General features: G+C 48.2%; 1 protein-coding gene across 3 annotated transcripts in view; it reads left to right on the top strand.

Annotated features, from left to right (window-relative positions):
- The window catches only part of SH2D3C (SH2 domain containing 3C), a 68,684-nt gene that overhangs the window by 15,798 nt on the left and 25,101 nt on the right, over positions 1-27,785 (top strand). For 2 of the 3 annotated variants that reach the window (XM_033137484.1, XM_033137486.1), the window contains one exon: positions 14,049-14,088. In XM_033137484.1, coding sequence (XP_032993375.1) covers positions 14,049-14,088 — 40 coding nt within the window. Of the gene's footprint in view, positions 1-14,048; positions 14,089-25,334; positions 25,559-27,785 lie in introns of those variants that run through there. The other variant, XM_033137485.1, reaches the window with a different exon arrangement.

The raw sequence follows: 27,785 nt of genomic DNA, 5'->3' as shown, positions 1-27,785 counted from the left end.
CTGCTTCATTTCCAATCAGTGCATGTCCTGTTATTTCCTACCGAAATCCTGGAACTTTTCATACCACAAATGTTCTAGGTTGTTGCTGTTGTTCTGTCACAAGTCATTTTGGGGGCTATGGAACAAGAGTGCCCCTCCAGGTGGCAATAAAGCAGCGTAGGGAAAACCAGTCCTGGGAACTGTAGTTTGTTAAGGGTGCTGAGAGTTGTTAGGGGACCCTTCACAGACCCACTGAGGTTAAAGGCTGAACTAGATTTGATTACCGGTATATTCCAGTATCTAGCCCTTGTGGGCATTATCTTTTTAAGCTGGTTCTGGGGACTCTGAGCCAGATCAGGACTATCTCTCAGGGGTCTTTTTATTCACAGCAGATAGCAGATATTGGGCAGTTGGTTCCAGTTAAAGCCCACTGACTCACCCAGTTCCCTAGTGCCACAGTCCCAATTCACCTCCCTCCCCAGTGCTGGAAATTTGATTTTGAAAAATCACTCACAGGAACGTTAACCTTTTCCTTTCCCTCTTTCTCTGCCTTGTCCTCCTCCTTGCAGCCTACCCTTTCTCAGCCGTCTAGGGGGCTATATTTGTGCTTTTCCTTTGATAGTTTGTGCTGCTGGCTCCCTTAAGGGCAGCTCTCCCTCTCCCTCTCCCATAACCTTCAGGCTTGATAAAGAAATGGGCTGATGTTGGGCTGGGGGAACTGACCCACTTTTTCATCTGAAGACCGTTTGGGGTTTCCCTTCCACCAACGGCTGAGTGGCTGAAGAATCTCTCTGTATGTGTGCGTCTGTGTGCTGCAAACTTTAAAAAAAAATACTTGAGTCTGAGTCAGAGAGAGAAAGAAAGAAAGAAAGAGATTGGTTGTGAAGGGCAAGAGAGAGCTAAGAGTTTGTAGGTTGCTGTTTGAAAGATGCAGGAGGGAGAGAGAAACTTGGAAGTTAAACCTCCACGTGGCTAAATCCAGTTTACCCTCTGTAATCAAAAGACACACACATTTATTTTTTTAAAGTTAGTCCCCTTCATGAGTGGTACTGAACACTGCCTTTTTTGTCTGAAATGTGCTAACCTGCTTTACAGTGTTGTTGTGAGGATTGCACGAATGCCCGCAGCCAGCATGGCCAGTGGTCAGAGATTATAGGAGTTGTGGAAGGCCATGGGTGCCCCATCCCTGAGTGAAATGTTTCCAAAGGGTTCTTCCAAATCTCTTTAAAGGGCAAAACAAAAGGCTGTTCTCCAGGAACAATATTGGGATAGGTCCTTGGAATATGGGGAATCTTTTGGCCATAGGCACTTTCTCTTAGTCTTGAAGACAACATCAACATCTCCTATTCTTGTTACAGGTAGGTAGCCGTGTTGGTCTGCCATAGTCAAAACAAAATAAACAAAATTTAAAAATCCTTCCAGTAGCACCTTAGAGACCAACTAAGTTTGTTCTTGGTATGAGCTTTCGTGTGCATGCACACTTCTTCATGTATCTGATACCAAGCTGAGTATCTGATACCAAGCTGAGGGGCTCATACCAAGAACAAACTTACCGGTAGTTGGTCTCTAAGGTGCTACTGGAAGGATTTTTATTTTTTATTTTTTATCTCTTATCCTTGAAGACAAGACTAAACACAGTGATGTTGTCAATTAGCAGCTACATACAACCCTCTCACCCGGATTCTCTAGGGTTCGTCTCTAAACTCCCAACGCTTCCTGTAAGGAAATGTGTCTAAATTACTGCAATCACTACACAGCCTTTCTCACAAAACTTTCCCACAAGAGGTTTCTTCCATTTTTGCCAAGTCATTATGCCAGATAATTTCTCTAGGAACTTTCTAGCATGGCAAAATTGCTCTGTGATTCTCAGCTACAGTTCATCCCTTGTTTTCTGTAAGATTCGTTAAGCATTTGCTGGTCCTAAAGCAAAACTGGGCCCTTTCAGATAAACAGGCTGTTGTTTTTATCTCAGTAACACAAAATTGTTACTCTGCTCTCTAGTAGACCTTGCATTACCCCCAACATTAGTCGTGCAATCATGCTTTGTAAAAGCGGGAGTGCTTGATTATGGGTCTGCTGCCAGGGTTTAAAGGTGGAGTCTTTCCTCAGCTGGGGCCTCTGTCACAATCCTGCCTGGTGGAGAGGTCTCAGTTTCAAGGGAGAGACAGAAGCCCCTTAGATATGAGAAGAAGGAAGAAGGTGTGAGCATCAAACAGTATGCTGGCTGGGGCACGTGGTTCATTCCACTTGCAGTTGTAATCTACACCTCCAACCAGAAAATGGCTTTCAGAGGCGGATCATGCACAACTTCTTAAAAGGCAGGTTTACTTTTATTTATTTACTTTAATTTATATACACAATAATAGGCTGCTTTTTGTGGCGTAGTCAACCCAAGGCAGCTTACAGCAGTGCAGGAAAAAAATATGCACCCATCTCCCTGATTGTTCCAATGAAACAACTTCATTTAGGCAGTCTCATTGCAGCTGAAAAATGTCTTCCAGGTGTCACAATCATGCATCACACATCCACATTTACCATTGCTCTGTGCTTTCTAGGCACAGGTCTGGGTCCGTTACACTGAGCTGTTGCTTTTTTTTACCACTGAATCGTAGCAAATGGCAGTCTGCGGGAAACCCAATTGCTATTTGCTCTGAATTATCAGTAAAACATTTTTCCCTACCAAAAGAGCCAGGATGGAAACAAAAATAAAACAAAAACAAAAACAAAAACCCACTTGGATGCAGGCCTAGAAACAAGGCACAAGAGGGAGCGTGGATGAGCCTTTAGTCATGCCCATTCATTTCAGTGGGACTACTCTGAGCAAGCTTAACATTAGGTTCAAATGCCCCCCCCCCAGCTTTCACATGTTGCATTTGTTTCGGAAGGAACGGGAACAAACATGGAAGAGCTCTCAGAAAACTGCACAGGCTTTCACATCCTTGCCCAGAAGCACACCTGCTAGGCAGGGGTAGGCAACCTAAGGCCCGGGGGCCGGATCCGGCCCAATCGCCTTCTAAATTTGGTCCGCGGACAGTCTGGGAATCAGCATGTTTTTACATGAGTAAAATGTGTGCTTTTATTTAAAAGGCGTCTCTGGGTTATTTGTGGGGCCTGCCTGGTGTTTTTACATGAGTAGAATGTGTGCTTTTATTTAAAATGCATCTCTGGGTTATTTGTGGGGCACAGGAATTTGTTACCCCCCCCCCAAAAAAAAATACAGTCCGGCCCACCACATGGTCTGAGGGATGGTAGATCGGCCCATGGCTGAAAAAGGTTGCTGACCCCTGCTAGCTTGGCTAGCTGGTGCTCCCAGGCTGTAGAACCTCCTTCCAAAGGGAGTACTGTACTGGAATTTATCCCAGGCACTTTGACCGGCTGCAAAAAAAAAAGATAGAAAGTTTAGTTTCATTCAAGAATCCCACGGGCCATTCATTCGCATGACTCCCTGAATATTGCCACAAGCCGGCCTCATCTCAGGATGATGTCACAGCCAAAGACATCTGCTTACAGTTAGGAGACGGAAAGGGTTATTTATAGTATTTTCATTCTTCCCTTGTGGCAACTGAGTGGAAGTCCAAGTTGCGGGGGGGGGGGGGGCGCTCACTGGCACTTAAGATGTAACTGTTGCATTTCACAAGCTGAGGGGCCTTGTGCCTTGACAGGGAGTTCCTTAAGACCGTCTTAAATTCTGTTCCCCAGTTGCTCTCATGCTCCCAATTTCCTGCCTGGAGCCCCCACTCCCTCCTGCCCTGGAATTTTTCTCATGGTTCTCCCCAGTTGCTGTCCTTGCAGCGTGTGAAACAAATTTCCCCACCAGACAGCTGGCAGGCTCTGAAAGAGGAGCCTCCAAACCAAATGGTGTTTCAGAAAGCCTGTATTTGGAGTCAGTCCTCTGAAAATCACCTCGTTTGAAGGTGGCAATCACAGCCACCTCCAATATGTTTTCCCCACAGTCCTGTCATGAGCTTGTGTTGTGAATTCAGCTCTCCGATGGGGCAGCCCACCATGCCATTCTCACATTACCGGTAATTCTGTGTGAGAAGTTTGCAAATACTGTAGGTGCACTGTCAAGAGTTCATGGGCAGAAAACTCACGTGATACCATGCAGCTTTTGAATGCACTGCGGATCTTGCCCTGAAGCAGTGACTCGGCAGGTTGGCAATCTGCCTTAGGTATCTGTCCACAGAGGAGGTAGCTAGATTAGAAGCTATAATGTGCACATGCTAATGTATAAAGGTAAAGGGACCCCTGACCATTAGCTCCAGTTGCGGATGACTCTGGGGTTGTGGCGCTCATCTCGCTTTACTGGCCGAGGGAGCTGGCGTACAACTTCCAGGTCATGTGGCCAGCATGACTAAGCCGTTTCTGGCAAAACCAGAGCAGTGCACGGAAATGCCATTTACCTTCCCACCGGAGTGGTCCCTATTTATCTACTTGCACTTTGACATGCTTTTGAACTGCTAGGTTGGCAGGAGCAGGGACCGAGCAACGGGAGCTCACCCCGTGGCAGAGATTCGAACCTCTGTTCTTCTGATCGGCAAGCCCTAGGTTCTGTGGTTTAACCCACGGTGCCACCCGCATCACTTTGGTAATGTATAGGAAGTTTAAGTGGAAATACAACACATCTCACCCTAGTGGGGAAGACTGTTACCAGGTGAGCTGAGTGCCTGCTGAATGTGCTGTCCCCCAGATGCCAATGGTTGATGGGCAAATCTCCTGCTGTCGGTTCTTTGGGTTCTTTACCCTCAAAATAGGACGTGGGTGGCGCTGTGGTCTAAACCACAGAGCCTAGGACTTGCTGATCAGAAGGTCGGCAGTTCGAATCCCTGCGATGGGGTGAGCTCCCGTTGTTTGGTCCCAGCTTCTGCCAACCTAGCAGTTCGAAAGGACGTCAAAGTGCAAGTAGATAAATATGTACCGCTCCGGTGGGAAGGTAAATGGTGTTTCTGTGCACTGCTCTGGTTTGCCAGAAGCGGCTTAGTCATACCAGCCACGTGACCCGGAAACTGTATGCCGGCTCCCTTGGCCAATAAAGCAAAATGAGCGCTGCAACCCCAGAGCCATCCGCAACTGGACCTAATGGTCAGGTGTTCCTTTACCCCTTTACCTTTACCCTTAAAATGGATTTTGTTTCAACAGCCTTTCCAAAGGACCCTTGGACAGTTAAGTGCAGTCAAAGGTGACTGGGGGTGCAGTGCTCATCTCATTTTCAGGCCGAGGGAGCGGGTGTTTGTGCACAGACAGCTTTCTGGGTCATGCGGCCAGCAGGACTAAACCGCTTCTGGCGCAACAGCACACCATGACGGAAACCAGAGCACACGGAAAAGCCGTTTACCTTTCCTCAGCAGTACCTATTTATCTACTTGCACTGGTGTGCTTTTGAACTGCTAGGTTGGCAGGAGCTGGGACAGCAACAGGAGCTCACCCCATCGCGGGGATTTGAACCGCCAACCCTCTGAGGCTCAGTGGTTTGGACCACAGCGCCACCCGCATCCTAAACTATAATCCTATGCTCAAATATTTGATTTGAATTTGTTTGTTTTTTTAGACATGGCCATGTATATTTTAAGAACCCCAAAGTTAGAAGATATGATCTGGGTGTTATTGCTGTAGTAATCATAAAAAAGCTGACCGGTGTATTTATCTTCGAAGAAAGATAAGATGGTGCAATCTTTAATATTTAAACATCAGGTGCATTTGTGCGGCTTTCTGATGGGCAGGGGTCTCTCTAATTTCAACCTCATTTTAAAAGTTGCTTTTCCAGCTTTAGTGCCTAGTGTTTCCCTGTTCCCTGGAAACTGACACCCCTTGCTTCCACCTGAGTGTTCAGCTCCATTCAAAGCAAAAGTAAAAAGTGGTATTGGGCATGAAGATAAATGCTCATCCACAACTGTGCTTGTTCCATGCCTAGAAAGCATGAGGCCAAGAGGCTCTGGATCAAGGATGCAATGGCTGCTGTTTTTAAAAGGCACAAGTGTGCCAACCTTTGTTGCCGGTTGTAAACCTTGGAAGTACTGTAATCTAATCCACCCCCTGAGGAAAACCAGGGATCTTGCAACCACAGCACCTCAGTAAAAGAAACCTCTCAACCACCCTATAGCAGCCTGTTCCCCAACTGAGCAGCTTTTACTGTGAAGGAAGCTCTTCCTGATGTTTAGCCGTCATCTGCTTCCCTGCGAAGAAATTAGTCCGTGATGAGGTGCAGTGGGGCTGAGAGCAGCCACCCTTTGGCCCCAGCAAGCGTGATTGGAGGCCTTGTCTGGCTCCTGACCCCAAGATCCGGTGAGTTATTTTCAGTCATCTTCACCAACCATCCTTTTCCGCCCTGCAAGGTGTTCCTTCATGTTCCCGCCATTTGGGAACATTTCAGGGAAACAGATGGGAGGAGGGCCGAGCAGGACAGGAAGGGGCAGCGGAAACATGTGCATCTAGATCCGTGTGCTCCAAGCTTCCTCCCCATTCCCAAGGGAAGCTGGGAAAAACAAAAAAACACCCAATGCTGAGTCAAAATATGCGTCACCAGGGGACCAGTAACGCTAAATGTCAGTGCAACTGTTTATGAGCAGTTTAGGCCAACGGGGTGACAGAACCTGTCACTTTCAGTTGCTCACTATCTCTTAAGTGCCCAAGTCTTAAACTGAGGCCATCCTATTTCTGCACCAGTTTGTGATTTGTTTGTTTTTAAGTCCTCATAGTAACTCAGCAGCGTCTTAGTGCATGTTTCTTGTAGTATACACGTTGTTGTTGTTGTTCTTCTTGTTGTTGTTGTTGTTGTTGTTGTTAGAGGAGTTCTTCACAAAATTTGGAAATGTGTAGATTTCAAGGACATATTGTTTTGGGTAAATTAAAAGTAAAATGTGAAAGGAACAGGATTTGTCCTCTGTTCATGGAGAAGGAGCAGGCTTTAGGGGAAGAGCTGTAGCTCAGCGGCAAAGCATCTGCTGTGCACACAGAAGGTCATAGCTTCAGTCCCCCAGCAGCACCTCCAGGGAGGGCTGGGAAAGATTCCCTGTCTGGAACCCCAGAGAGCTGCTGCCAGTCAGAGCAGCGAGTACTGAGCATGGTGTCTGACTGAGTGTAAGGCAATTTCCTACATCAGATGCTTCCTGTGATGTGAACCCTGGTCTCCCATGTTCTAGTCTGACACTCTAGCCTTATAAACAAGTCAGACAATTGCGCCATCTAGCTCAATATTGTCTGCACTGACTGGTAGTAGCTAGACCTGGGTAATGTATTGATCAGGGCTGTCTTAATGAGATCGGCTGCCGTGGCGCAGCGATCCCTCCGGCGCCCCCAGCGTACCGCCTCTTTCGCTTTCCCTGAGCCTCTTTGGAATGCATCCTGAGCTCGGACTCTCGCGGCCACCTACTCGCTCGCCAGCGCAAGACGCGCGTCCGCAGAATCTCATTAACTCTTGGCGCTCCCGCGAAGGCGGGGGGGAAAAGACGCGGGAGGGGGAGAGCCAAGGCGGCACTTCCGGCGCTTCCTCCCGGCGGCGGGGTGGGCTCGGCGGATGGTCCAGAGCGCCACGTCGAGTGCAGACGAGGCGTCGGGTTTCGCTTCAGACGCTGCTGCTCCTGCTCAGCCATGGTGAAAATCAGCTTCCAGCAGCCGGCGGCAGGCTCGTGGGGGCGCCCCTGAGGGCCCGGCGCCCTGGTGCGCCGCGCCACCCAGCCCCTATGATGAGATGGCCCTGGTATTGATACATCACCCAGGACCGGTATGATGGCTGTTTCACCTGGCGCTATATTGCGAGTGACAACTGCCACTGCTCCTGAGTCCCTCTGCCACCAGAGCCCAGCGCGTTGAGGGAAAAACAAGCTGCAGCTGGGTGCTGGAGGCAGAGGGACTCAGGAGCAGCGGTGGCTTCACTCGCAATATAGCGCCAGGTGAAACCACCATCACACCCTGGTCATCATACAACTGAGGGAGGAAAAAGGTATATTGGGTGTGAACAGCTGCCTCAGCTGCCGTCATATCACGGGTGGTGGGGCGCCTCTTCCTCCCCGGAGAAAGAGGTAGTCCGCCCTTGTGAGGCAGAGGCAACTTGGCTACTGCTGCATGGCTGCCTTCGCCTGGGAGGGTGAAGCTCCCAGTGGGAGGATCAAGTTGCATCGGTCCCAGCCCTGCAAGGCACTGGGATGAAGCCACCTTAGTTTGCTCAGCGGGAGCAGCGGTGATTTCAACCCAGCGTCTCGTGGGGCTGGGGCCAATGTAGCTTGCTTCTTCCTCCCTTTCAACATCACAGTGTATCACCAGATTGCCAGGTCGTGATGTTTGGCTGGTGATACGCAGAGATGTTGGAAAGCTGACATTGCCCAGCCCTAGTAGTAGCTCTCCAGGATTTCAGACAAACCCTCTCTCCCAGCCCTATCTGGAGATGCTAGGGATTGAACATGGCATATTCGGCATGCATGTAGATAGACGGCCCTTCTCTAAGCCTTACCATCCTCCATTAATTTGTCCTCTCTACTTCTAGTCCTTTTTAAGTTGGTGGCCATCGCTACATTTTGTGGTACTGAATGCCACTGTGTGGAGGCGTATCTTCATTCTACCTGTTCCTAGTCTGCTAATGTTCAGCCGTCTTTTGAGGTCCCCATGTGGTTCTAGCATTATCAGGATGGAAAACCTTTCTCTATCCACTTATTTCTTATCCATGCATAATCTTGTAAACCCAGTGGTGGGGGAAGCCGCTTGGTCACCCGGAGCGGCAAACCTGGGGGCCTGGCGGCAGCGCTCACCGCTCTGCGGCACGCATGCACAGCCTTGCTGCGTATGATGCACGCCGCACATGCTGTGCGTCATACGCAGTGATGCATGCCCCCGTGCATCACACATGGCGCCACATACGTTGTGCACACCATGCATGGTACATGCCGCCATAGTGGCGCAGGTGGGCCCTGAGCAAGGCGTGGAGCGAGGCAGCCTCGCCCCGGAGCCTGCTCACAAACCTGCTCGGCAGCCTGCAAGCAAGTCGTGGAGCAAAGGTGCTCCACCCCGTGGCCCGTCTGGGGCCGCTATGGAGCGGCACGCATGTGCAGTGTGTGATGCATGCGCCATGCAGCGACGCATGAGCTGTGCTGCAACATGTGTCGCTGCATCCGATGCACGGTGCATGCATTGCACTTGGTGCATGCGTGCCGCGCCGCTTCATAGCAGCACCGGTGGGCAGGCCCCTGGCAGGCCACAGGGCGGAGCAGCCTCGCTCCACGGCTTGCTCACAGGCCGCCGAGCAGTTTTGCAAGCAGGCTGTGGGCAAGGCTGCCTTGCTCCGTGGCTTGCTCAGGGACCACCGGCGGGGCTTGGCTTGGGTGGGGCGGGTGCACCAAGTATCACCCCCCTCCCCTTGAATCTGGGACGCCCTGCCCCCATTGCCCCCACCTTGCTACCCCACTGTAAACCTCTACCATACCTACATTTTCTTCCAAACAAATGCTGAACATCATAAGCATTCCTCATAGGGAAGTTGCTCCCTGATCATTTTGCTCTGCACTTTTCCCTGCCTTTCTCAGCTCTACAGTATCATTTTGGAGATGAGATGAGGATGTCCTTCTCATTTGTCACCACACAGCAGCAGCACTGGTCCCATTAAATCCCTGAAGTTTTCTCCCTGGGGTATTTCATGCAAGAGAGCTAACAGTTTGACTGCCCATTTCCCCTGCTGGAGGGAGGGCTCACAAGCAGCTGTTGTGGCCTCAGCTGAACTCACCAACACCAGGATGTGTAGGCATTAACCCCGCTCCCTTTTGATTCCAACTTGCAGTTGACGCAAGTTCTCACAAGAAACAGCCTTTAATGCCAGAGAGCTGAGGCCGGGTGATGGCCTTTCTTGCTCCACTAAGTCAAGCGACCTCTGTGGGTCTGTGGATTCTGGAGTATGGGATACAAGTGCTAAGCATAAGAACACAAGAACAGCCTGCTGGATCAGGCCAATGGCTCATCTGGTGCAGCATCCTGTTCTCAGGACCTGAGCACAAGTGCCTTCAGTTTTGACCTTGGCTCGGAACCAGAGGAAAACACAGATACTGTCATCAAAGTGCTCCAGAAATGGGGGGGGGGGAGGCAGCTATTTAGTGAAAAGGCAAGCTAATAGATCCTGTCCTTGCTGTGCCTGACATGAATGGCCCTAGCAGGGCTGGATCAATACATTTTGCTGCCTGAAGCAAAGTATGAAATGGCATCCTCCCATTCCACATATAGAAGTAGAGCAGACTGGCAGTTGCATCAACACTGTGGTGGGATAGCCTTCTTTACCAGACCCAAGGGCAGCAGCCTGTCTTAGTGGGCTCAGGGCAGGTCACATAGCACATTCAGCTTTGTCCTACAAAATCTTGTTGCTGTTCCTTGACCCCCCAGCACCTGCCACTTGAGGTGGCTGCTGCACTCTGCCTGGTCCCTGGAACAAGGATGCCCAGGTCCAGCTCTAGTTTTCAGAGGGCCCTTATGCTAGGCACCCCTCATGTTCCACCTTCACTCAGGGAGCTCGTCTCTTCCCCAGCTGTTGCTCTTCCTGCTCATTGCCAGTCAGAGAGCCAATGAAGCAAGCAGGCCATGTCTTCCATTTATTCATTTGATGTATTTATGTCCTGCTTTTCTCCCAAGCTGGGATTCAAGACGGCTCCCAACATTTTGAAATGTAATTATAAAGTACAATGTAAAAAGAATATGTCAAAACACATTTAGAACCATATGGTTAATGTATGGTTTGTCCTAACAGCCACCCGGTGGCCATCATCACCCGCACCTTCATCTCCAAAGGCCTGTCTGAAGAGGAAGGTCTTAGCCTGCCAGCAGAAGGATAACAAGGAGGGAGCCAGCCTAATCTCTGATGGGAGGGAATTCCTCTATCTGGGGGCAGCCACAGAAATGCCCCTCTCTCATGTCACCATCATTCGTGGCTCTGATGTTCATGGGACCAAGGAAAGGTGCTCGCCCAAGGATCTTAGCATCTGGGCAGGTTTGGGCACGGAGATATGATTGTTCAGGTAGTCTGGTCCCAAGCCATATAGGGTTTAAAGGACATAACCAGTACTTTGAATGGCGCCCAGAAATGGACAGTAGCCAGTGAAGTTGTTTTAACAGAGGAGTAACATGTTCCCTGTAACTGGTCCCAGTCAGCAGTATGGCTGCAGGATACTTGACTAGCAGAAGCTCCCAAACCCTTTGCAAAGGCAACCCCACATGTTATAGTAGTCCTACCTGGATGAAACGAGGGCATGTGTCACCATGGCCAGATCAGGCATTCTGCTGGTTCCACCCCATGGAAAAGGAGAATAGATGCAGTGGGGTCTGCTGGGCTACGGGCCCTCAGCAGATACCTGGCCATGGTGTCTCTTGGCACCAGCCATCAGGAAAACAGCAGTCCACAGGGCACAGCTGCCTGGGGTAGAATTTACTACGTCCAATCCTGCTCTGGGACCTTTCAGCTCTAGTGTTCTGTCCTTTCAGCCTTAATTCCTCTCCAATCCTCTTAGTGATGTTAAGACCAGTTTCTGGAAAGATCAGGCACTTGGATGGAGTCAGGTAGCTCTGGGAAGTTCACACAACTATGTTGTCGTTCTTGCTGTATTTAAGAAGTGGCTTAGCTGAGCTTTGCCCTGCATTGAGACAATCCTCTAACAAAGCTAGTCCCTTCATCCGCCTGCTTCCCTCTCCAAAACTTGAAAAGCGCAGAGGTACTTAAAGGCAACTAAACACAGGACTTTTTAGTGGAATTGGCCAGGATATGGACTCCTGAGCCAAACCTAATTTGCAAATGAAGTTTGGTGACCCAGACCTCTTCCAGTCCCACCTTATCTTGGCTTTCATTCCCAGAGCTACCAACTCCCAACTTGCCAATGCCATCATCATGGTTTTAAACACAGGGTGATAGAAGTTTAACAAGCATGCACAAAATTTTAAGGGGTGGTATTGCTAGGGGATAGCCAAGGATACCTAAGACCAGATCTTTTTGCACAAGTAGGAAGCTCTGTTGATCTTTCCCTGCTTTCTTTAAACTTAAATTTAAAAAAGAAGCTTTGCTTGAAAGTCAGCTTTCCCTCTGAAAGTCAGCCTGAGTTTGCATCGTGCATATGAATTAACATCTGCAAATATAGGGTTGCCACATGTCTGGAATATGGCAGTCGAAAGCAGTGTCCCGGCGGAAATTGCTAAAAGTGTCCGGGAAAATTTGGATTATGGCAACTCGTGTTGGAAGTCTAGATTTTCCTATTAAAAAAAAAAAGTTCAAAAACTTCATTTTTATTTTTATTTTTTGCTCAGCAACTTTGGGCAAAAGTAAGAATAAGAAAAGCTCAACAACTTTTGTGTCCTGACTTTCATTTTTTGAAATATGGCAACCCTAGCAAATGTGTCATGGACCTCTTTGAAGCACCTGGCCCTGGTGTTTAGCCAAAAAGGCCCCTTAAGTAGCTTACAAAAAACAGTACTAAGACAGCCCATGAAATCAGGCTCACAATTTTTAAAGATATAACACATGAAGAAGAAGGAGATAGGAGGGAGGAAGAGAAGGAGGAGGAGTTTGGATTTGATATCCCGCTTTATCACTACCCGAAGGAGTCTCAAAGCGGCTAATATTCTCTGGGAGAGACCAGGTGTCAGGATGCTGTCGGCGGCTCCCAGCTGGTTGTCCAGGAAAGTATAAAGACAAGGAAAACTTTCTTACCATCCTTTTTTATTTCAATCTTTGCAGAGAGAGGCGATAGAACCCAGCCTCTTGGAAAATGGCGTTGTCCTCAGTGAATCTCCACCCCCTTCTTTCCCACTTCCTAATTCGTCATCATCATCATCATCACCTCCTCTGTGGGTGCCACTAAGTGCCCTCTGTCTTTGAGCTCTTTGCTCTCCTACTTTTAAGTCCCACCGGGTTCTGGGAGACGGAGGGTCTGGGATGCTTTCTAATGACGTGTCAGCCAGGTGTTGCTCTGGCTCTCCCATGATTCCCCAACTTTCCCCCTCATCTGCCTCTGAGCTGCTCCCTCCCTCAAACCCCTATTGTAAATCTACATTGTCTTCCTCTTCCTCTTCCCTGGAAGGGCCAGGATGGGGAGGTGGTCTCCACCTTTCCTCCTCTGCCCAGTCCCTGACACCAGGGTTCAAATTGCTGCTCAGCCAGGAAGCTCAGTGGGTGACCTTGGGCCATTCACTGCATCTCAGCCAAACGTGCCTCACAGGGTTGTTGTGGGGATTAAATGAGGGCAGAACCATGTACCTCACCTTGAGCTCCTTGTGGAGAAGGTGAGCTTTACAATTAAGTAAATAAAGTTAGTCAGTACAACCTAGGATTAAATGCACATGTTTCACTTCATCCAGCATCCCTTGTGAATGCACTTCCCGGCTAGCCCTCTCTTTGCTGCTCCCGAGTAGCCATCAGTGTGGGGATAACCAACTTCTGGGATAACCAGTAATCCTGGAGTGCCTGCTCCCACTGGTTATGATGGGTCCGCTGGTTATGAGGTTTAACTGAAGGTCGTGAGAAGTTGTCTGGAGTTCTGAAGGTTGTTACGAAGGTTTCTCAGAGGAAAGGATAGGCAGCGAAAAGAATAGCAAAAGGTGCGGCCAAAAGTAGGAAAGCGGCCAAATAAAAATAAGAAATAAAGAGACTGCAGTCAATGGTTGGGGTGCGCTCTCCCAACTACTCTCTGTGCATGTTCTTTCTTTGGTTTCTCTTTCGTTTCTCTCTGTGCTTGTCTCGCGTCCTCTCTCTTGTGTTTCTGTGCGCACTCCACACCGCTAACAGAGAGCAGGGGCCATTTATTGATAAACTGAACAACGTCATCATACAAACATAAACCAATCAGAGCATTGCATTAGTCTGTGTTTCCGGGCGGGAAACAAGCTTGCGGCCGTTACTGAGAGGCTTCCTGGCGCGCTTTGGGATCCAGGCATCAATCACTAGCTGGATCTCTTTTCTTCCATGCAGTAGCGCGGAAGGTTTTTGTGAAGCGACAAAGCGCGGGAAATCCCAAAAATGGATTCCCATACATCAGCGATGTTACCTCTGTTTTGGCATTTTCTTTCACCTATTTTTTTATGAGGCTCACTTTTGATTTCTCTCTCTCCTTCTCTAGGCACCAGGATGGACTGGGGTCCTGCAGTGAATACGTTAAGGTAGGAAACCAATTGCCACCCCCCTCCATTTCTTGCATTCCTAAACTAGGGCCATCTCTAAACCAAATAGGCCCCCAGGTGAGATGCATCTTTGACTCCCATCTCCATCTGCACCAACTCTTAAACAACCTTTTAAAAATAATAATAATAATAATAATAATAATAATAATAATAATAAGTGTGTTGAACAATATGCATGCATGATTATTCACATTTATATAATTTGCATATGTGGGTCTGATCATAATCACCCCCGCCCATAGGGAGTAGACCCATCAAAACGAAGCACCTCAGTTAGTCAACTTCATTGGGCCTCTTATAAATATAACGTGGTTGGGAAAGACCATTACTGCTTGTGTGAGCACAGATGTAAATATCATAATCATGGTATCTACAGTTGCATAGTATGAGGCCCCAGTTAATGGCTTTCCATGTTTATTTGATTGTGTTCCATAATTTTTTTAGCTGTTGCTTTATTTGTTAATTGCTCAGAAAATTAATACCCAGAAGGTGGTGCTGGGGGACCCCTGTTTGATGCCTTGGGGTCCCTCAGGGTTCTGTCCTGTCTCACGTGCTATTTAACATTTACTGGTACGTAGTATCATAGAATTGCAGAGTTGGAAGGGACTACAAGGGCCATCTAGTCCACCCCCTCCAATGTGTGGCTTGAACCACTGATCCTGAGGTTAAGAGTCTCATGCTTTACTGACTGAGCTACATGAAGCTGCTGGGAGTGGTTGTCCAAAGTTTTGGAGTTCAGTGTCAACAGTATGCTGATGACCTCCAGCACACAATTTGTCCTTTCCACCTAAATCCAGGGAAGCTGTCCCAGTTTTAAATCAATGTCTGTCATCAGTAATGGACTGGATGAGGGTGAACAAATTGAAACTTAATTCAGACAAGATAGAGGTGATTTTGGTCAGTTGGAAAGCAGATCAGGGAATAAGAATTCAGTCTGAGCTGGATGGGCTCAGGTCTGCAGTTTGGACATGCTCCTGGACTAATAATAGTGCTAACTATTATTAATACTAATAGCAAATTAAGTTCTCTCAGTCCTAATCAATAAACAACTGAAACAACTCCGCCCACAAAAGGGGGGGCTGTATCACCAGACTTGGGACCACAAGGTTTGCAGGGGGGGGGGAATTAACAGGGGAAACCCTAAGGGAGGGAGAAGCCCTGAACAGCCTAATGAGGACTGAGCATGCCCATTAGCAACAGAATATGTCAGTGCCGGATTTTGGGCTCTCAAATGTCAGTGGTGCCCTGTGTGATGCTAAGATTCTGTGCCCCCGCCGCCATGCCTCTTGTGCGCCATTCTGCAGCATTGTTGTGGCTGCACCAGTCCTGCTACCCTAAAACTGCCTCTGAATAGGCTGGCTGTGACTGACTGTTGGGTAGGGTGGCAAGGGCAGAAAACAGGGAAGGGAAGGGAAGGGAAGGGAAGGGAAGGGAAGGGAAGGGAAGGGGAGAAACTGGAAGAGGGCTGGAGTAAAACAACTGAGGCAGGGGGCTCTAGTCCTTGGGCGGAGATATCCAGACCACTGGGAGAGTGGAGATCCAGAGGGCTCTGCCTTCCTGTGCTGCTCATCCGAGGCAGCATCAGCTTCCAGGCTTGGCAGGGCTGAGCCCAGAAAGTAGCCGCACCTGTCTCCCACCTGTTAAGCACAGTTGGCATGACTAGTGGTCAGGGATTATGGGAACCAAAGCCAAATAACAGGGGTAAAGGTAAAAGTAAAGAACCCCTGGAGGGTTAAGTCCAGCCAAAGGCAACGATGGGGTGTGGCGCTCATCTCGCTTTTCAGGCTGAGGGAGCCGCCGTTTGTCCACAGACAGATTTCCGGGTCATGTGGCCAGCATGATGAAATCGCTTCTGGTGCACGGAGGACCGTGACGGAAGCCAGAGAGCACGGAAACGCCGTTTACCTTCCCAGCGCAGTGGTACCAATTTATCTGCTCGCGCTGGTGTGCTTTTGATTTGCTAGGGTTGGCAGAAGTTGGGACGGAGCAACAGGGATTTGAACCGCTGACCTTGCAATCAACAAGCTCAAGAGGCTCAGTGGTTTAGACCACAGTGCCACCCGCTCCCTTCATAAGCAACAGAGAAGGGGGCACAGGCTTTCCATTCCTGTCTAGAGGGATGAGAAACCCTACAAGCTGTTTCATACAGGGGAAATCATTGATCCGCCAGGCCCAGGTCCCTCGGCTCCAGCCTCTGCTTCTGCCTCCAATTCCGGACTGCCCTCTGCTGCAGCCTCTTCCTGCTCACTAAAACTAGTTACCTCTTCAGCTTCTGACACCTCCTCCTCCCAGTCTGCTCCCTCTTGTCCCTCCAACCACTCATCACCATCGCACTCTTGGGCTCTGAGTCTTCATCCTCTTGGGGTTCTCTTGGGGTATCCCCAGCTGGTGCCTCCCCTCACTCCCCAGCATCCAGGCAGTCCATGACATTTGCATTTGTTCACCTGAGGTGGCGGTGAAGGCCTAGCTGAGGTTGTGCTTACCCTTTTCTGTTGTGAATCACCCTGGGATCTTTGGGTGAAGGGCAGTATACAAATTTAATAAATTATTTGTATATGGCAACATTTCCCAAGCTAGTGGCTTCTAGATCTTTTGGACTACAACTCCCATCAGCCCCAGCCGGCATACCTGTGTTGTGCTGGCTAGGACTGTTGGGAATTTTAGTACAAAATGTCTAGAGAGCACCAGCTTGGGAAAGGTTGGTGTACAACAGAGTGTCAGTGGAGGTGACCCCTGTGGCTTTTGTAACGGCCCTGTTTGCTGAAGCCCTTTCTCCAGCTGTCACATGGAAAGGAATGCAGATCTCCTCAAATCTATCATGAAGTTGCCGCTTATCCGCCAGCAAACTATTAACATTCCTGAGGGTTGGTTAGGAGCCCACAATGGCACTGGCTAAACTTTGATCCTGCTGGTTGCCTGTGCTGCTAAGTTTATTGCAGGTCAGCATCGCTGGGCGCTGTTTCTTGCGTCTGAACTTCCAGTGTTATGTCCCGGGAATTGCTTGAAAATCCACCCAGAGGCTCAAAGCATGTAGTCAGCTAGAGGAATCCCTTAGAAAAATGTGCTTACCCTCTGATGTAAAAAAACCCCACCATTTACAGGTCTTTTTGAAACTTAAAACGTTCCAGCAAATAAATATTCAAACATCTTTTGGGTTACAGGAAGGGAGAAAGGTGACCTACCGGTATTTATTGAACGTTCATCCTAATTTTTCTGCAGGGAGGTTAGATGATGTTGTGCCGCAAAGCAAATGTTATCGCACACTTTCCGGTGCCTTTTACCATTACTCCAGACTTCAGACAGGTATTGTCCCAGAATCCAGACAGGTATTGCCTCAAAGGCAAAATATCAGCAATAGCCCAGCACTGCCACTGCTCCAATAACCAGATGCTAGCCTTATAGCAATATTAACAAACCCAGAGAACAATTTCAGCTACTTCAGTTGCCAGGAAATAAGAAGTGTCAAGAGAGTTGCCATTGCACTCATGTCCTGCCTGCTGGCCTCCCAGAGGCATCTGGTTGGCCACCGTGAGAACAGTATGACGGACTAGATGCAAAGCCCTGTGGTGGCCAAGCTCAACCCACATACCCTTCTCACACTAAGCCAGTGATTCTCAAACTTTTTTTTTCTGGGCCACACTTTCAGGATAAAAATTTACTCATGCCACACCATTTTTTTATTGATAAGAAATACATAGGAAAACGAAAAGAAACAACTCCTAGCAGTGCTTGACATAGAACACTTTATAACACGATCATGGGACATCCAGAAAGTTTGAAACAATGCAGCTACATAAGAACATGAATCCTTCCCAAAATATAATTATAAATGAGCCTCTTAAGTATGTCTACAAACTCATTAAGAGGTGTGAGCTTGCTTTTGCTGAGTAATCTCATTTATATTAGTATCGCTTGATCTTCTTGCTCTCATTATGAAAAGATATCTATCCATATTCTGCAAATGGAAAATAATTAATTTGATACTATGCTATACTGAAATGTTTAAATGTTTCTCTGGTTGCCCTTGAATCTTCCTGCCACACTTTCCATCTTCTCCTGTCACACCAGTGTGGCACACGACACGCCCTTATAGAATGAGAACCACTGTGCTTGGCCAATTGGATTTATATAAAAGCCATGGAGGGAACGAGGAGAAGGGGACGACAGAGGATGAGATGGTTGGACAGTGTTCTCGAAGCTACTAACATGAGTTTGGCCAAACTGCGGGAGGCAGTGAATGATAGGCGTGCCTGGCGTGCTCTGGTCCATGGGGTCACGAAGAGTCGGACACGACTGAACGACTGAACAAAAAGCCATGGATCCCAATCATGGCAAGAAGTAAAAAAAAAAAAAGAAACTGCCCCACCCTAGCAAAAAACAGGAGACTTTGCTCAGTCACCATCACCTGACACACACCATGCAAAGATATGAGTTGGTGTCCAAAATGGCAGCAACAGTAGTGACAATAAGCTCATTTGCTTAAAATCAGTACAGACTGTGGAACTCCTTAAGTTTCCTTAAGTTATTCACAAGAGTTGGTGGCAGCCAACAGCTTAGCTGACTTTCAAAGGGAAGAGAGGAGGTCTGCCAACAGGTATTAGCTATAAAACTAAATAGAACCTCCATGTTCAAAAAACAATTTACAGGTGAAACTCATAGAATATACTGTAATGGAAAGGTTCATTTCTTTCAGTAATTCAGCTTAAAAGGTGAAACTAATATATGAGATGGACTCATGACATGCAAAGCGAGATATGTCAAGCCTTTATTTGTTATAACTGTGATGATTATGGTGTACAGCTGATGAGAACCCCAAATTAACAATCTCAACTTTGGAGTTTTCATCAGCTGTACGCCATAATCATCACAATTATAACAAATAAAAGCTTGACGTATCTTGCTTTGCATGTCATGAGTCTATCTCATATATTAAACTCCAGTAGCTAATGAAAACAATTGCTTACATAAATGGACTTTTCCATGATATTCTAATTTTTCGAGTTTCACCTGTACCTGTGAAGACTGCCCTCCCACAGCCAAGTCCTACTCAGAGCAGACCTGCTGAAATTAATGAACCTAAGTTAGCCAAGTCCACTAAGGGTCTACTTATGAAAAGGACTAACATTGAATAACAGCCTGTGAGAGAGCTGTTGACCACCCCGTTTGTGGGCTTCTCAGAAGCATCTCTTTGATAATGGTGGGAAACAGGTTTCTGGACCAAGTGAGCCTTCAGTGTGGTGTAGTGGTTAAGAGCGGTAGACTCGTAATCTGGTGAACCAGGTTCGCATCTCCGCTCCTCCACATGCAGCTGCTGGGTGACCTTGGGCTAGTCGCACTTCTTTGAAGTCTCTCAGCCCCACTCACCTCACAGAGGGTTTGTTGTGGGGGAGGAAGGGAAAGGAGAATGTGAGCCGCTTTGAGACTCCTTCGGGTAGTGATAAAGCGGAATATCAAATCCAAACTCTTCTTCTGACTTTTGTTCTGCAAATAATTTTTTGTTCCGCAAAGACTATCTTCTATTTTTAGCACAGATGACCCAGCACTAACTATAATAGGCTCAATTCCCTACAGCTGTCTGAATATTAATATTCCTTTCTGAACCCCCTTGGGCATCCGGCTGGTCCCTTCTGAAAACCATACTGGTCTTCTGGGTGCTGAACATAAAAAAGTATACAAATCAGACACACTCTGCTTCCATCTCTCTTTCAGGTGTGCTTGCAGTGTCCTTTCCCCTGGGGAATTGCACTTGACTTGTTTGAATTAATTACATAAGGGAATGAGCAGTACTATTCAAATATTAACTGTGCCGCACATAGCCCTAGTGCTGGAATTTGTGGGTGCCTTGCCCTTTCATGGGCAATTTTGTGGGTGCTCAGGCACCCAGGTCCCCAAGGAGCTGGCACCTATGGGGGTGGGGGTGGTGAAGCAGCTCCTGGAAAGGGGGAAGGCAAGACAGAGCAGCTTCATGCTCCAGTGAAGAGCAGCCTTATCTCCTGCAACTGTAGGTGCTTTGCCCCAAACAAATAGCATAAGGTTGTGAGGCTGATTTGGTTTCTCTCATCATCATCAACAACAACACTTTTTGTACTCTGCCTTTCCATAGTAAACTACACTCAAAGCAACTCACAACATGAAGAAAATGTAAATCTCCCTCTATGTTTCATTACCTGTGTTGTGTTCTGATCCAGGTATATGACACACTCTTTCTATGCCAGATTCAGGTAGGTAGCTGTGTTGGTCTGACGCAGTCGAAAAATATTTTTTAAAAAATTAAAAAATTGTCCAGTAGCACCTTAAAGACCAGCTAAGTTTGTTCTTGGTATACAGGTGAAACTCGAAAAATTTGAATGTCGTGGAAAAGTCCATTTATGTAAGCAATTGTCTTCATTAGCTACTGGAGTTTAATATATGAGATAGACTCATGACATGCAAAGCGAGATATGTCAAGCCTTTGCTTGTTATAATGGTGATGATTATGGCGTGCAGCTGATGAAAACCCAAAAGTTGAAATTGTTAATTTGGGGTTCTCATCAGCTGTACGCCATAATCATCACAATTATAACAAATAAAGGCTTGACATATCTCGCTTTGCATGTCATGAGTCTATCTCATATATTAGTTTCACCTTTTAAGTTGAATTACTGAAAGAAATGAACCTTTCTACGATATTTAATTTTTCGAGTTTCACCTGTAAGCTTCTGTGTGTATCTGAAGAAGTGTGCATGCACACGAAAGCTTATACCAAGAACAAACTTAAGGTAGTTGGTCTCTAAAGTGCTACTGGATGCGGATGGTGCTGTGGTCTAACCACAGAGCCTAGGGCTTGCCGATCAGAAGGTCGGCGGTTTGAATCCCTGCGACGGAGTGAACTCCCATTGCTCGGTCCCTGCTCCTGCCAACCTAGCAGTTCGAAAGCACCCCCAAAAGTGCAAGTAGATAAATAGGGACCGCTACGGCGGGAAGGTAAACGGCGTTTCCGTGCGCTGCTCTGGTTTTGCCAGAAACGGCTTAGTCCTGCTGGCCACATGACCCGGAAAAACTGCCTGCGGACAAACACCAGCTCCCTTGGTCTATAGAGCGAGATGAGCGCTGCAACCCCAGAGTCGTTCGCGACTTGACTTAACTGTCAGGGTTCCTTTACCTTTTTAAGGTGCTACTGAACATAAAAAAAAAATCTTTCTATGCCAATAAAGGAGACTGATAGAGTGATTGATTGATTGACCAGGATAGCACCTTTGGTTAGAGTGTGGTACTAATAATGCCAAGATTGCAAGTTTGACCCCCGTAAGGGACAGCTGCATATCCCTCCATTGCAGGGGGTTGAACTAGAAGATCCTCAGGTCCCTGTCATAGTGGATAGTTCAATGAAGGTGTCAACTGATTGTGCAGCTACTGTGAAAGGGGCAAATTCCACGTTAGAGATAGGAAAAGAACTGAAAATCAAATGGCCAGTATCGTAATGGCATTATACAAATCTATGGTGTGACTGTATTAGGAATTTAAGTTTTTCTAAAAAGGGAACAAAGAGAAAGGGTATCAGAGCCTGGTGCAAAACCCTAAGAACTCAAACCCCCCTTGGACACCCCCTAACAATGTCCATGGCCCCATCAAGATAGGATGCTGTTTGTAGAGAGCAGCAAAATAAGGAACAAGCAGATCTGATTCCCTTGGGCTCAGTCTACCAGGAAGGCCCCACTGAAATCTACGAGGACAGTGACATTGAAATTCATTGTTCAGAAAATGTTATTTTCCCACAAAGGAGCATCAGTTAGGGAAGAGAGGCTACAAACACATATGCACCTTAAAGGTAAAGGTACCCCTGACCATTAGATCCAGTCACAGACGACTCTGGGGTTGTGGCGCTCATCTCGCTTTATTGGCCGAGGGAGCCAGCATACAGCTTCTGGGTCATGTGGCCAGCAGGACTAAGCCGCTTCTGGCGAACCAGAACAGCACATGGAAATGCGTTTACCTTCTCGCCGGAGCAATACCTATTTATCTACTTGCACTTTGACGTGCTTTTGAACTGCTAGGTTGGCAGGAGCAAGGACCAAGCAATGGGAGCTCACCCCGTCACAGGGATTCAAACCGCCAAACTTCTGATCGGCAAGCCCTAGGCTCTGTGGTTTAACCCACAGCGCCACATGCACCTTACTTAAGCTTATTGGAAGCTCCTAGAAGAATCAAGAGATGACGGAATTGGCAATATGTGCAAGAGATTGGAAAGCTAAAGAAGTACATTGATGCGTGCGCATGATGTATTATGCAGCATTGACAGAAGCTACTCAAGGGCAAACCTAGGATAACCCCTGCATTAAGTTTAATGCCTGCCATTATGCATGGAATTTTAAGATTGCAGTCTTCATCCAGCTTGGAGTCACAGAAGTTTTTGCATCTGCTGCCAAAAAGCAGGCGATGATGTGCTTACTAGAAAATTGGCGCCCCCAATGAATCTGGCAGGATACGTGGGGTTGGCAGAGGACAAGCCTCATAGTTAAGACGAGAGCTTAAAGCTGTGAAAGCGGGGTGGTAAGATTTTGTCCCTCCCTATACATCGCTGCCTTCTGCCCAGCAGGATAAATAAGATGGGGAGTGTTGATGGCAAGTTTCTTGGGACGTTTCCAGACTCTCACCATTTTTCAGGTGGGGTTCGAGCACATTTGGCATGTGCAGTTAAAGTGGATTTGGCACTCCTCTGCAACAAACTAGAAAACTCACCCAAAGTAAAGGAAAAATTGGGGGGGGGGTGTGAAACTGAGAGGGCCAGGATGTCATGAGTTGTTTAAAGCAGAAAAGTGTCTCAACCTGGTGCCAAAAGGATGACAAAGGAGGTACAAGGTAAGCATCCCTGGGAAGGAGGCTCCGTAACCAAGGAGCCACGATTGAAAAGGCCCTCTGGTTAGCTGCCACGCTTTGTTTGGCAAGGGCACCTACGCCCATGAAGGAGATCTTAAGGTTTGGCTAATCCCCTTTTAAAACTGCTAAGCTAATGGCCCTCACAAACAGTGGTGCAGTGTGGTAATTTTAGACTCTGAAAATCTGTTTTGAGTGCAGGCTCCAGGTTCAGCCCCTGCCATCTCCTGGTAGATGGGCCAATGATCTGACTCAGTACAAATCAGCTTCCTGTATTTTAATGATGGTCATGGGTTCATTTGCTTCCCAATGTGACAGCTCTGCTGATTTTATTTGTGGGTGGAGGGGGAGGCCTCTTGCTCATTCTGCTTGAGTGGGGCTCTGGACACCTGCCCCCAAATCCTTTCCATAGGCTTATCCAATTACTTACCTTTTCCAGGCTCATTCCAGGCACAGGTCTGTACTTAAAAGTTCCATGTTGATGGGTTGGGGGGGGGGGTTGCCCCAGAGCTTTCCCCACGAAAATCTGTTCTTTAGTACTCAATTGGAGCATATGCCAATTTGGGTTTTCTGAAATTTAAATAGCGGGGCTTTTTGTTTTTGTGAGGAAAGGTAAGTGTGGATAAAGCCTCACATCACAACACGCTGGGATAGTAGTGCATTCCATGTTGCCGAGTAGGCTCTCTCAGTCTCTGCACCCCAAAATGTGAGAGCCATGTTGTCTCTTCCAAATCAATTGCAACATTGCTAAAAAGATGCCAGGTGCAAAGTATTGGATGTTGTCACTGTTTACACATGCCATGCAGGAGTCAGCCTTCAGCGCCCTCTGCCATGTGGGTGCTTACTTATAATGCGCCTTATAATGACTGCCTGGGGTGGCTTATGTGGTTGGGCAGGCTCTGGTTGACAATGAAGGCAACAGTCCTCTCATTGATGATGGCATTCAGAGATACACTGAGATTCAGTAAACTGGAAGATCCATTTAGGTATCTGACAGACCTCTCCTCTGTGGATATGCCATTTGATAAGACAGTGCTGAGCTTGAGGAATCCAAAGTCTGACTTGGTAAATTCCAGCTGCTCCAGTTTAACTCAGCCCCTTTGTTCAGAACTCTGAGGATCATGTCTTGTCCAGGGCATCTTGCTGCTCAAGGCAAAGGACAAGATGCTGCCACCTCCCCTTCCACACATGGAAACTGACCAGGCTGGCAGTTGAAACGGGGGGGGGGGGGCTTAGTCACATTTTATTTTTAGCACTGCATCAGAACAAATGCCAATTGGGTTTTCTGTGGATTGCAGTTTGTTCTGATCTATAGGTAAAGAATGGATTTTCCGGGGGGGGGGGGAGCAGTAGAGCAAAGGCAAAACTGCTCGGACCTGTGTCCGGTAGGTGCAAGACAAGTGGACATGTGGATGGGCCCTTGCTTCCTCATTCTCATGGGCCAGTGTGGTGTAGTGGTTAAGAGCAGCAGACTTGTAATCTGGTGAACCGGGTTTGCGTCTCTGCTCCTCCACATGCAGCTGCTGGGTGACCTTGGGCTAGTCACACTTCTCTGAAGTCTCTCAGCCCCACTCACCTCACAGAGGGTTTGTTATGGGGGAGGAAGGGAAAGGAGAATGTTAGCCGCTTTGAGACTCCTTCGGGTAGTGATAAAACGGGATATCAAATCCAAACTCCTCCTCCTCCTCTTCCTCCTCTTCTTCTTCATATCCAGTGTCCCCAATGACATCTGAGGATGGGAGCCTAGTTTAGGGGGTGCAGGACAAGACAGGTGGCAGTCACAGCTCCACCCATGACACCTTACTCTCCAGTATCTGCTGCCAGAGGCAACTGCTTTCCTCTACCTAATGATAAGGCTGGTCCTGAGGAGGACTGTAATCTAACTTTATCGGAAAACAGATATGGCTCAGTTGCAGAGCACCTGCTTTTCTTGCGCAGGCCCCAGGTTCAATCCCAGACATCTCCAGGTGGGGCCACATGCATCCTCTACCTGGAACCCTGCCTGCTTGGCTTATGTTGCTTTAAAAACCTGCCTCTAGGTCCTAGACCCTTTGAAATGAATGACCCTAAATTAGCCATGTTCATAAAACTTCAGATGTGTGTGCTCTTGTTGCTCATATACACAGCCCTGCAACCTAGGCATTTGAGAAGCAGGTTTAAAACCACAAATTAATAAAAGTTCAGTGGAGATCAGTGACAGCAGGAAAAATTCAGTCCCAGGTTAAAGGGCGGGGGGGACGGGGGGACGGGGACCCTTTCAATTGCTTTGGAGGGTCTGTCCCATCACTCATCCCTGCTGCACCCCTGCCCTCCAGGAGAGGAAGGCGCTGGTCTGGGTGGCTGGGCTCCCTCTCCTCCCTCTTCCCAGCCCCGCCCCCACACGACAAGGGATGAGGTAATCTGGGAAGCCGCCGCGGCTGAAGTTAAAGCCCAGCCGCGGGAGCGATTGGAGCATCAGCCGGTTGCGCTGAAGCTGCGGCTCGTGTTGGTGCTTCGGATCTCCGACGGAGGAGCCATGACGGACCGCTGCAGCCTCTGGAGCGCCCTCTCTGCAGCCGCCTGCTGCTTCTACCGGGGGTCTTTCATGCAAGTGCAGGTGAGCGGAGCCCCGCAACCGCCCGCCCGCCCCCAGATCACCCGGAGGGTAGGTGAGAGGGCGTGGGCGCGCAAGCAGAGGGTGTGAGCGAGAAGGGGACCCCCCCCCTCTTTTGCTCGCTCTCATTCTGCTTTGGGGAGTACAGTGGGGGGGGCGCCCTCTCTCCAGAACCAGTTAGGGGGTGTAGACAAAGCAGGGTCTTCTATCCAGGGCCATTCTGTGGGAATGAGGACCCAACCCCCACTCTCAGAGCTAGCTGGGGTGCTTCTGGTTTAAGGGGTGCAGAGGAGAATTTCTTTCAATGAGAGCTCCTTTCATTCTTTGTGTTTTACAGAAGGAGTGGCATGTGAGGGGAGCCTCCTAGCCAGCACCTGGCTACCAGTATCTCTACTGAGGGTGTGTGTGCCAGGAGGAACCCTCCCCGCAAGGAGGGTCTCTGTCTAGCTTCAGGGTTACTGTTATTGAGGATATCCCCCGGGAATCCCCTGGTGTGTGTGTGTGTTTATTCATTCTTTCTAGGTGCGGGGGGGGGGGGAATCCTAACTCCACCCCAGTTCCTGATCTGTTTGCATTACATATGTCAAAATGAATAACCACTTCTAGAAATACCCGTTGGCATGGGAGGAAGTATGAGGTGCCCTTTCACCATGATTCCCCCCCCAGTGGAGTTCAGATAGAAAACTTTCAAGACCTCTCAGATCCAGAGGATTGGGGACCCTTTTTAGAGAGGTTCATTGTACATAGCCCCCCCCCCCCATGACACCAGCAGCAGCAGCACTGATGGGCAGATGGCTGCAGAACTTTTCCATGCTGAAGGAATTAACTTTGCTTTAGAGCATCTCTTAATATTCTCTAGGTGACACGTGTGTGTGTGTGTGTGTGTGTGTGTAAACTTTGCTTCTGCGGTCCCTGCGTTCTTTCCCCATTCATTCTGTGAGACAGAAATCTGTGCAAAGTATGGGGAGGGACAGGATTCTGCCTTTGCTCCAGGTTTGCAGTGGGTCATGATTTGCAAGGAGGTCCAGCCTTCTTGATCTGACCTGGACTTTGGGGACCCAGAAGCAGGGAATTCCCTACTCCCCACCCCCCACCCCCAGTCTCCTGGTCCCAATCAGCTGTGAAGAGTGGGGATGCCTTCTGCGAAAGAGGCTCAAACTCTTGGCAGTGCCAAAACCAAGGGTGTGTTGAGGGGGATACACCTGCTGGAGAACGGGGGGGGGGGGCCTCTTGCCGCAAGGTGAGCGAAAGTAGGTCAGAATCACCCCCACATGTATCTATCTTTCTGCTCTGTGCCAAATAAAGGAGAACGTGGGGATTGCACCAGTCTCCACTTCAGTTCACCAGGGGACACCCATTTTTTTTTTTACTTTTTGTCTCTCCCCCTGCCACCCCAAAATTGCTTACAGACAGCATCTGTTTTTGCTCTCGTGGGCTATCATGCCTGATTCAGTAGTACTTGTGGTTGTGGAGAGACTCTGATCCACAATCCCTGATTACAACTGGCAGGGCAGCTCCCCTGGGGTGCGTACAACCAGGTTGCCCAGCCCAGGATCAGTCTGCCAAGGTAGCTTGCTTTCTGATGCAGGGAAGATGCTTGGGTTGGGGTAATGCCCCATGACCACAGTTAACTTCCCTATGCACTTGCTGCCTGGTAGCAAGGATTGGGGGGGGGGTATTTTCCGCCTCCTGGCTTTGGAGATATCCAGAGTACTTTGCAACCTTTGATTCCTCCACTTTGCAGCAAGAGGAAGAATGCTTGGATCATGGAGCAGGGAGGCAGGGGTGGAGGAACAGATGAAGGCCTTGGAGAAAAGTGTTTTCTTCTCCAGACTGGGGTGTGTGTGCTTGTGTACCTGCCTAGGATTCAGACCTTTTATATATATATATATATATATATATATATATATATATATATATATATATATATATATATATATATATATAAGGTCCCCTGGCTCCACCTCTTTGTACAACCCCCCCCTTCATGGGAGAAATCATTTGATTTTATTTGGATTTCTGACTTCTAACAGCATCTTCACTTGATTTTCTGACTTCAAAATGTATTTTAAATATTGCAGCATCCCCCCCCCCGCCTCTCTCTCTCTGAGGGGGGAAATTGATTATTTGAGCATGATGTCATCCAAAGACCAGAAAGCAAAAGCACTAGATTTGCTTATGGTATTTGCCTCGCTCCAATCCAAGTGTGTGCCCATCATTCTTTTTACAC

Source organism: Lacerta agilis, chromosome Z, assembly GCF_009819535.1.
Source record: "Lacerta agilis isolate rLacAgi1 chromosome Z, rLacAgi1.pri, whole genome shotgun sequence".
Lineage (NCBI taxonomy): Eukaryota > Metazoa > Chordata > Lepidosauria > Squamata > Lacertidae > Lacerta > Lacerta agilis.
Note: the sequence above shows the minus strand (reverse complement) of the source record. Positions and strands in the feature narration are given on the sequence as shown.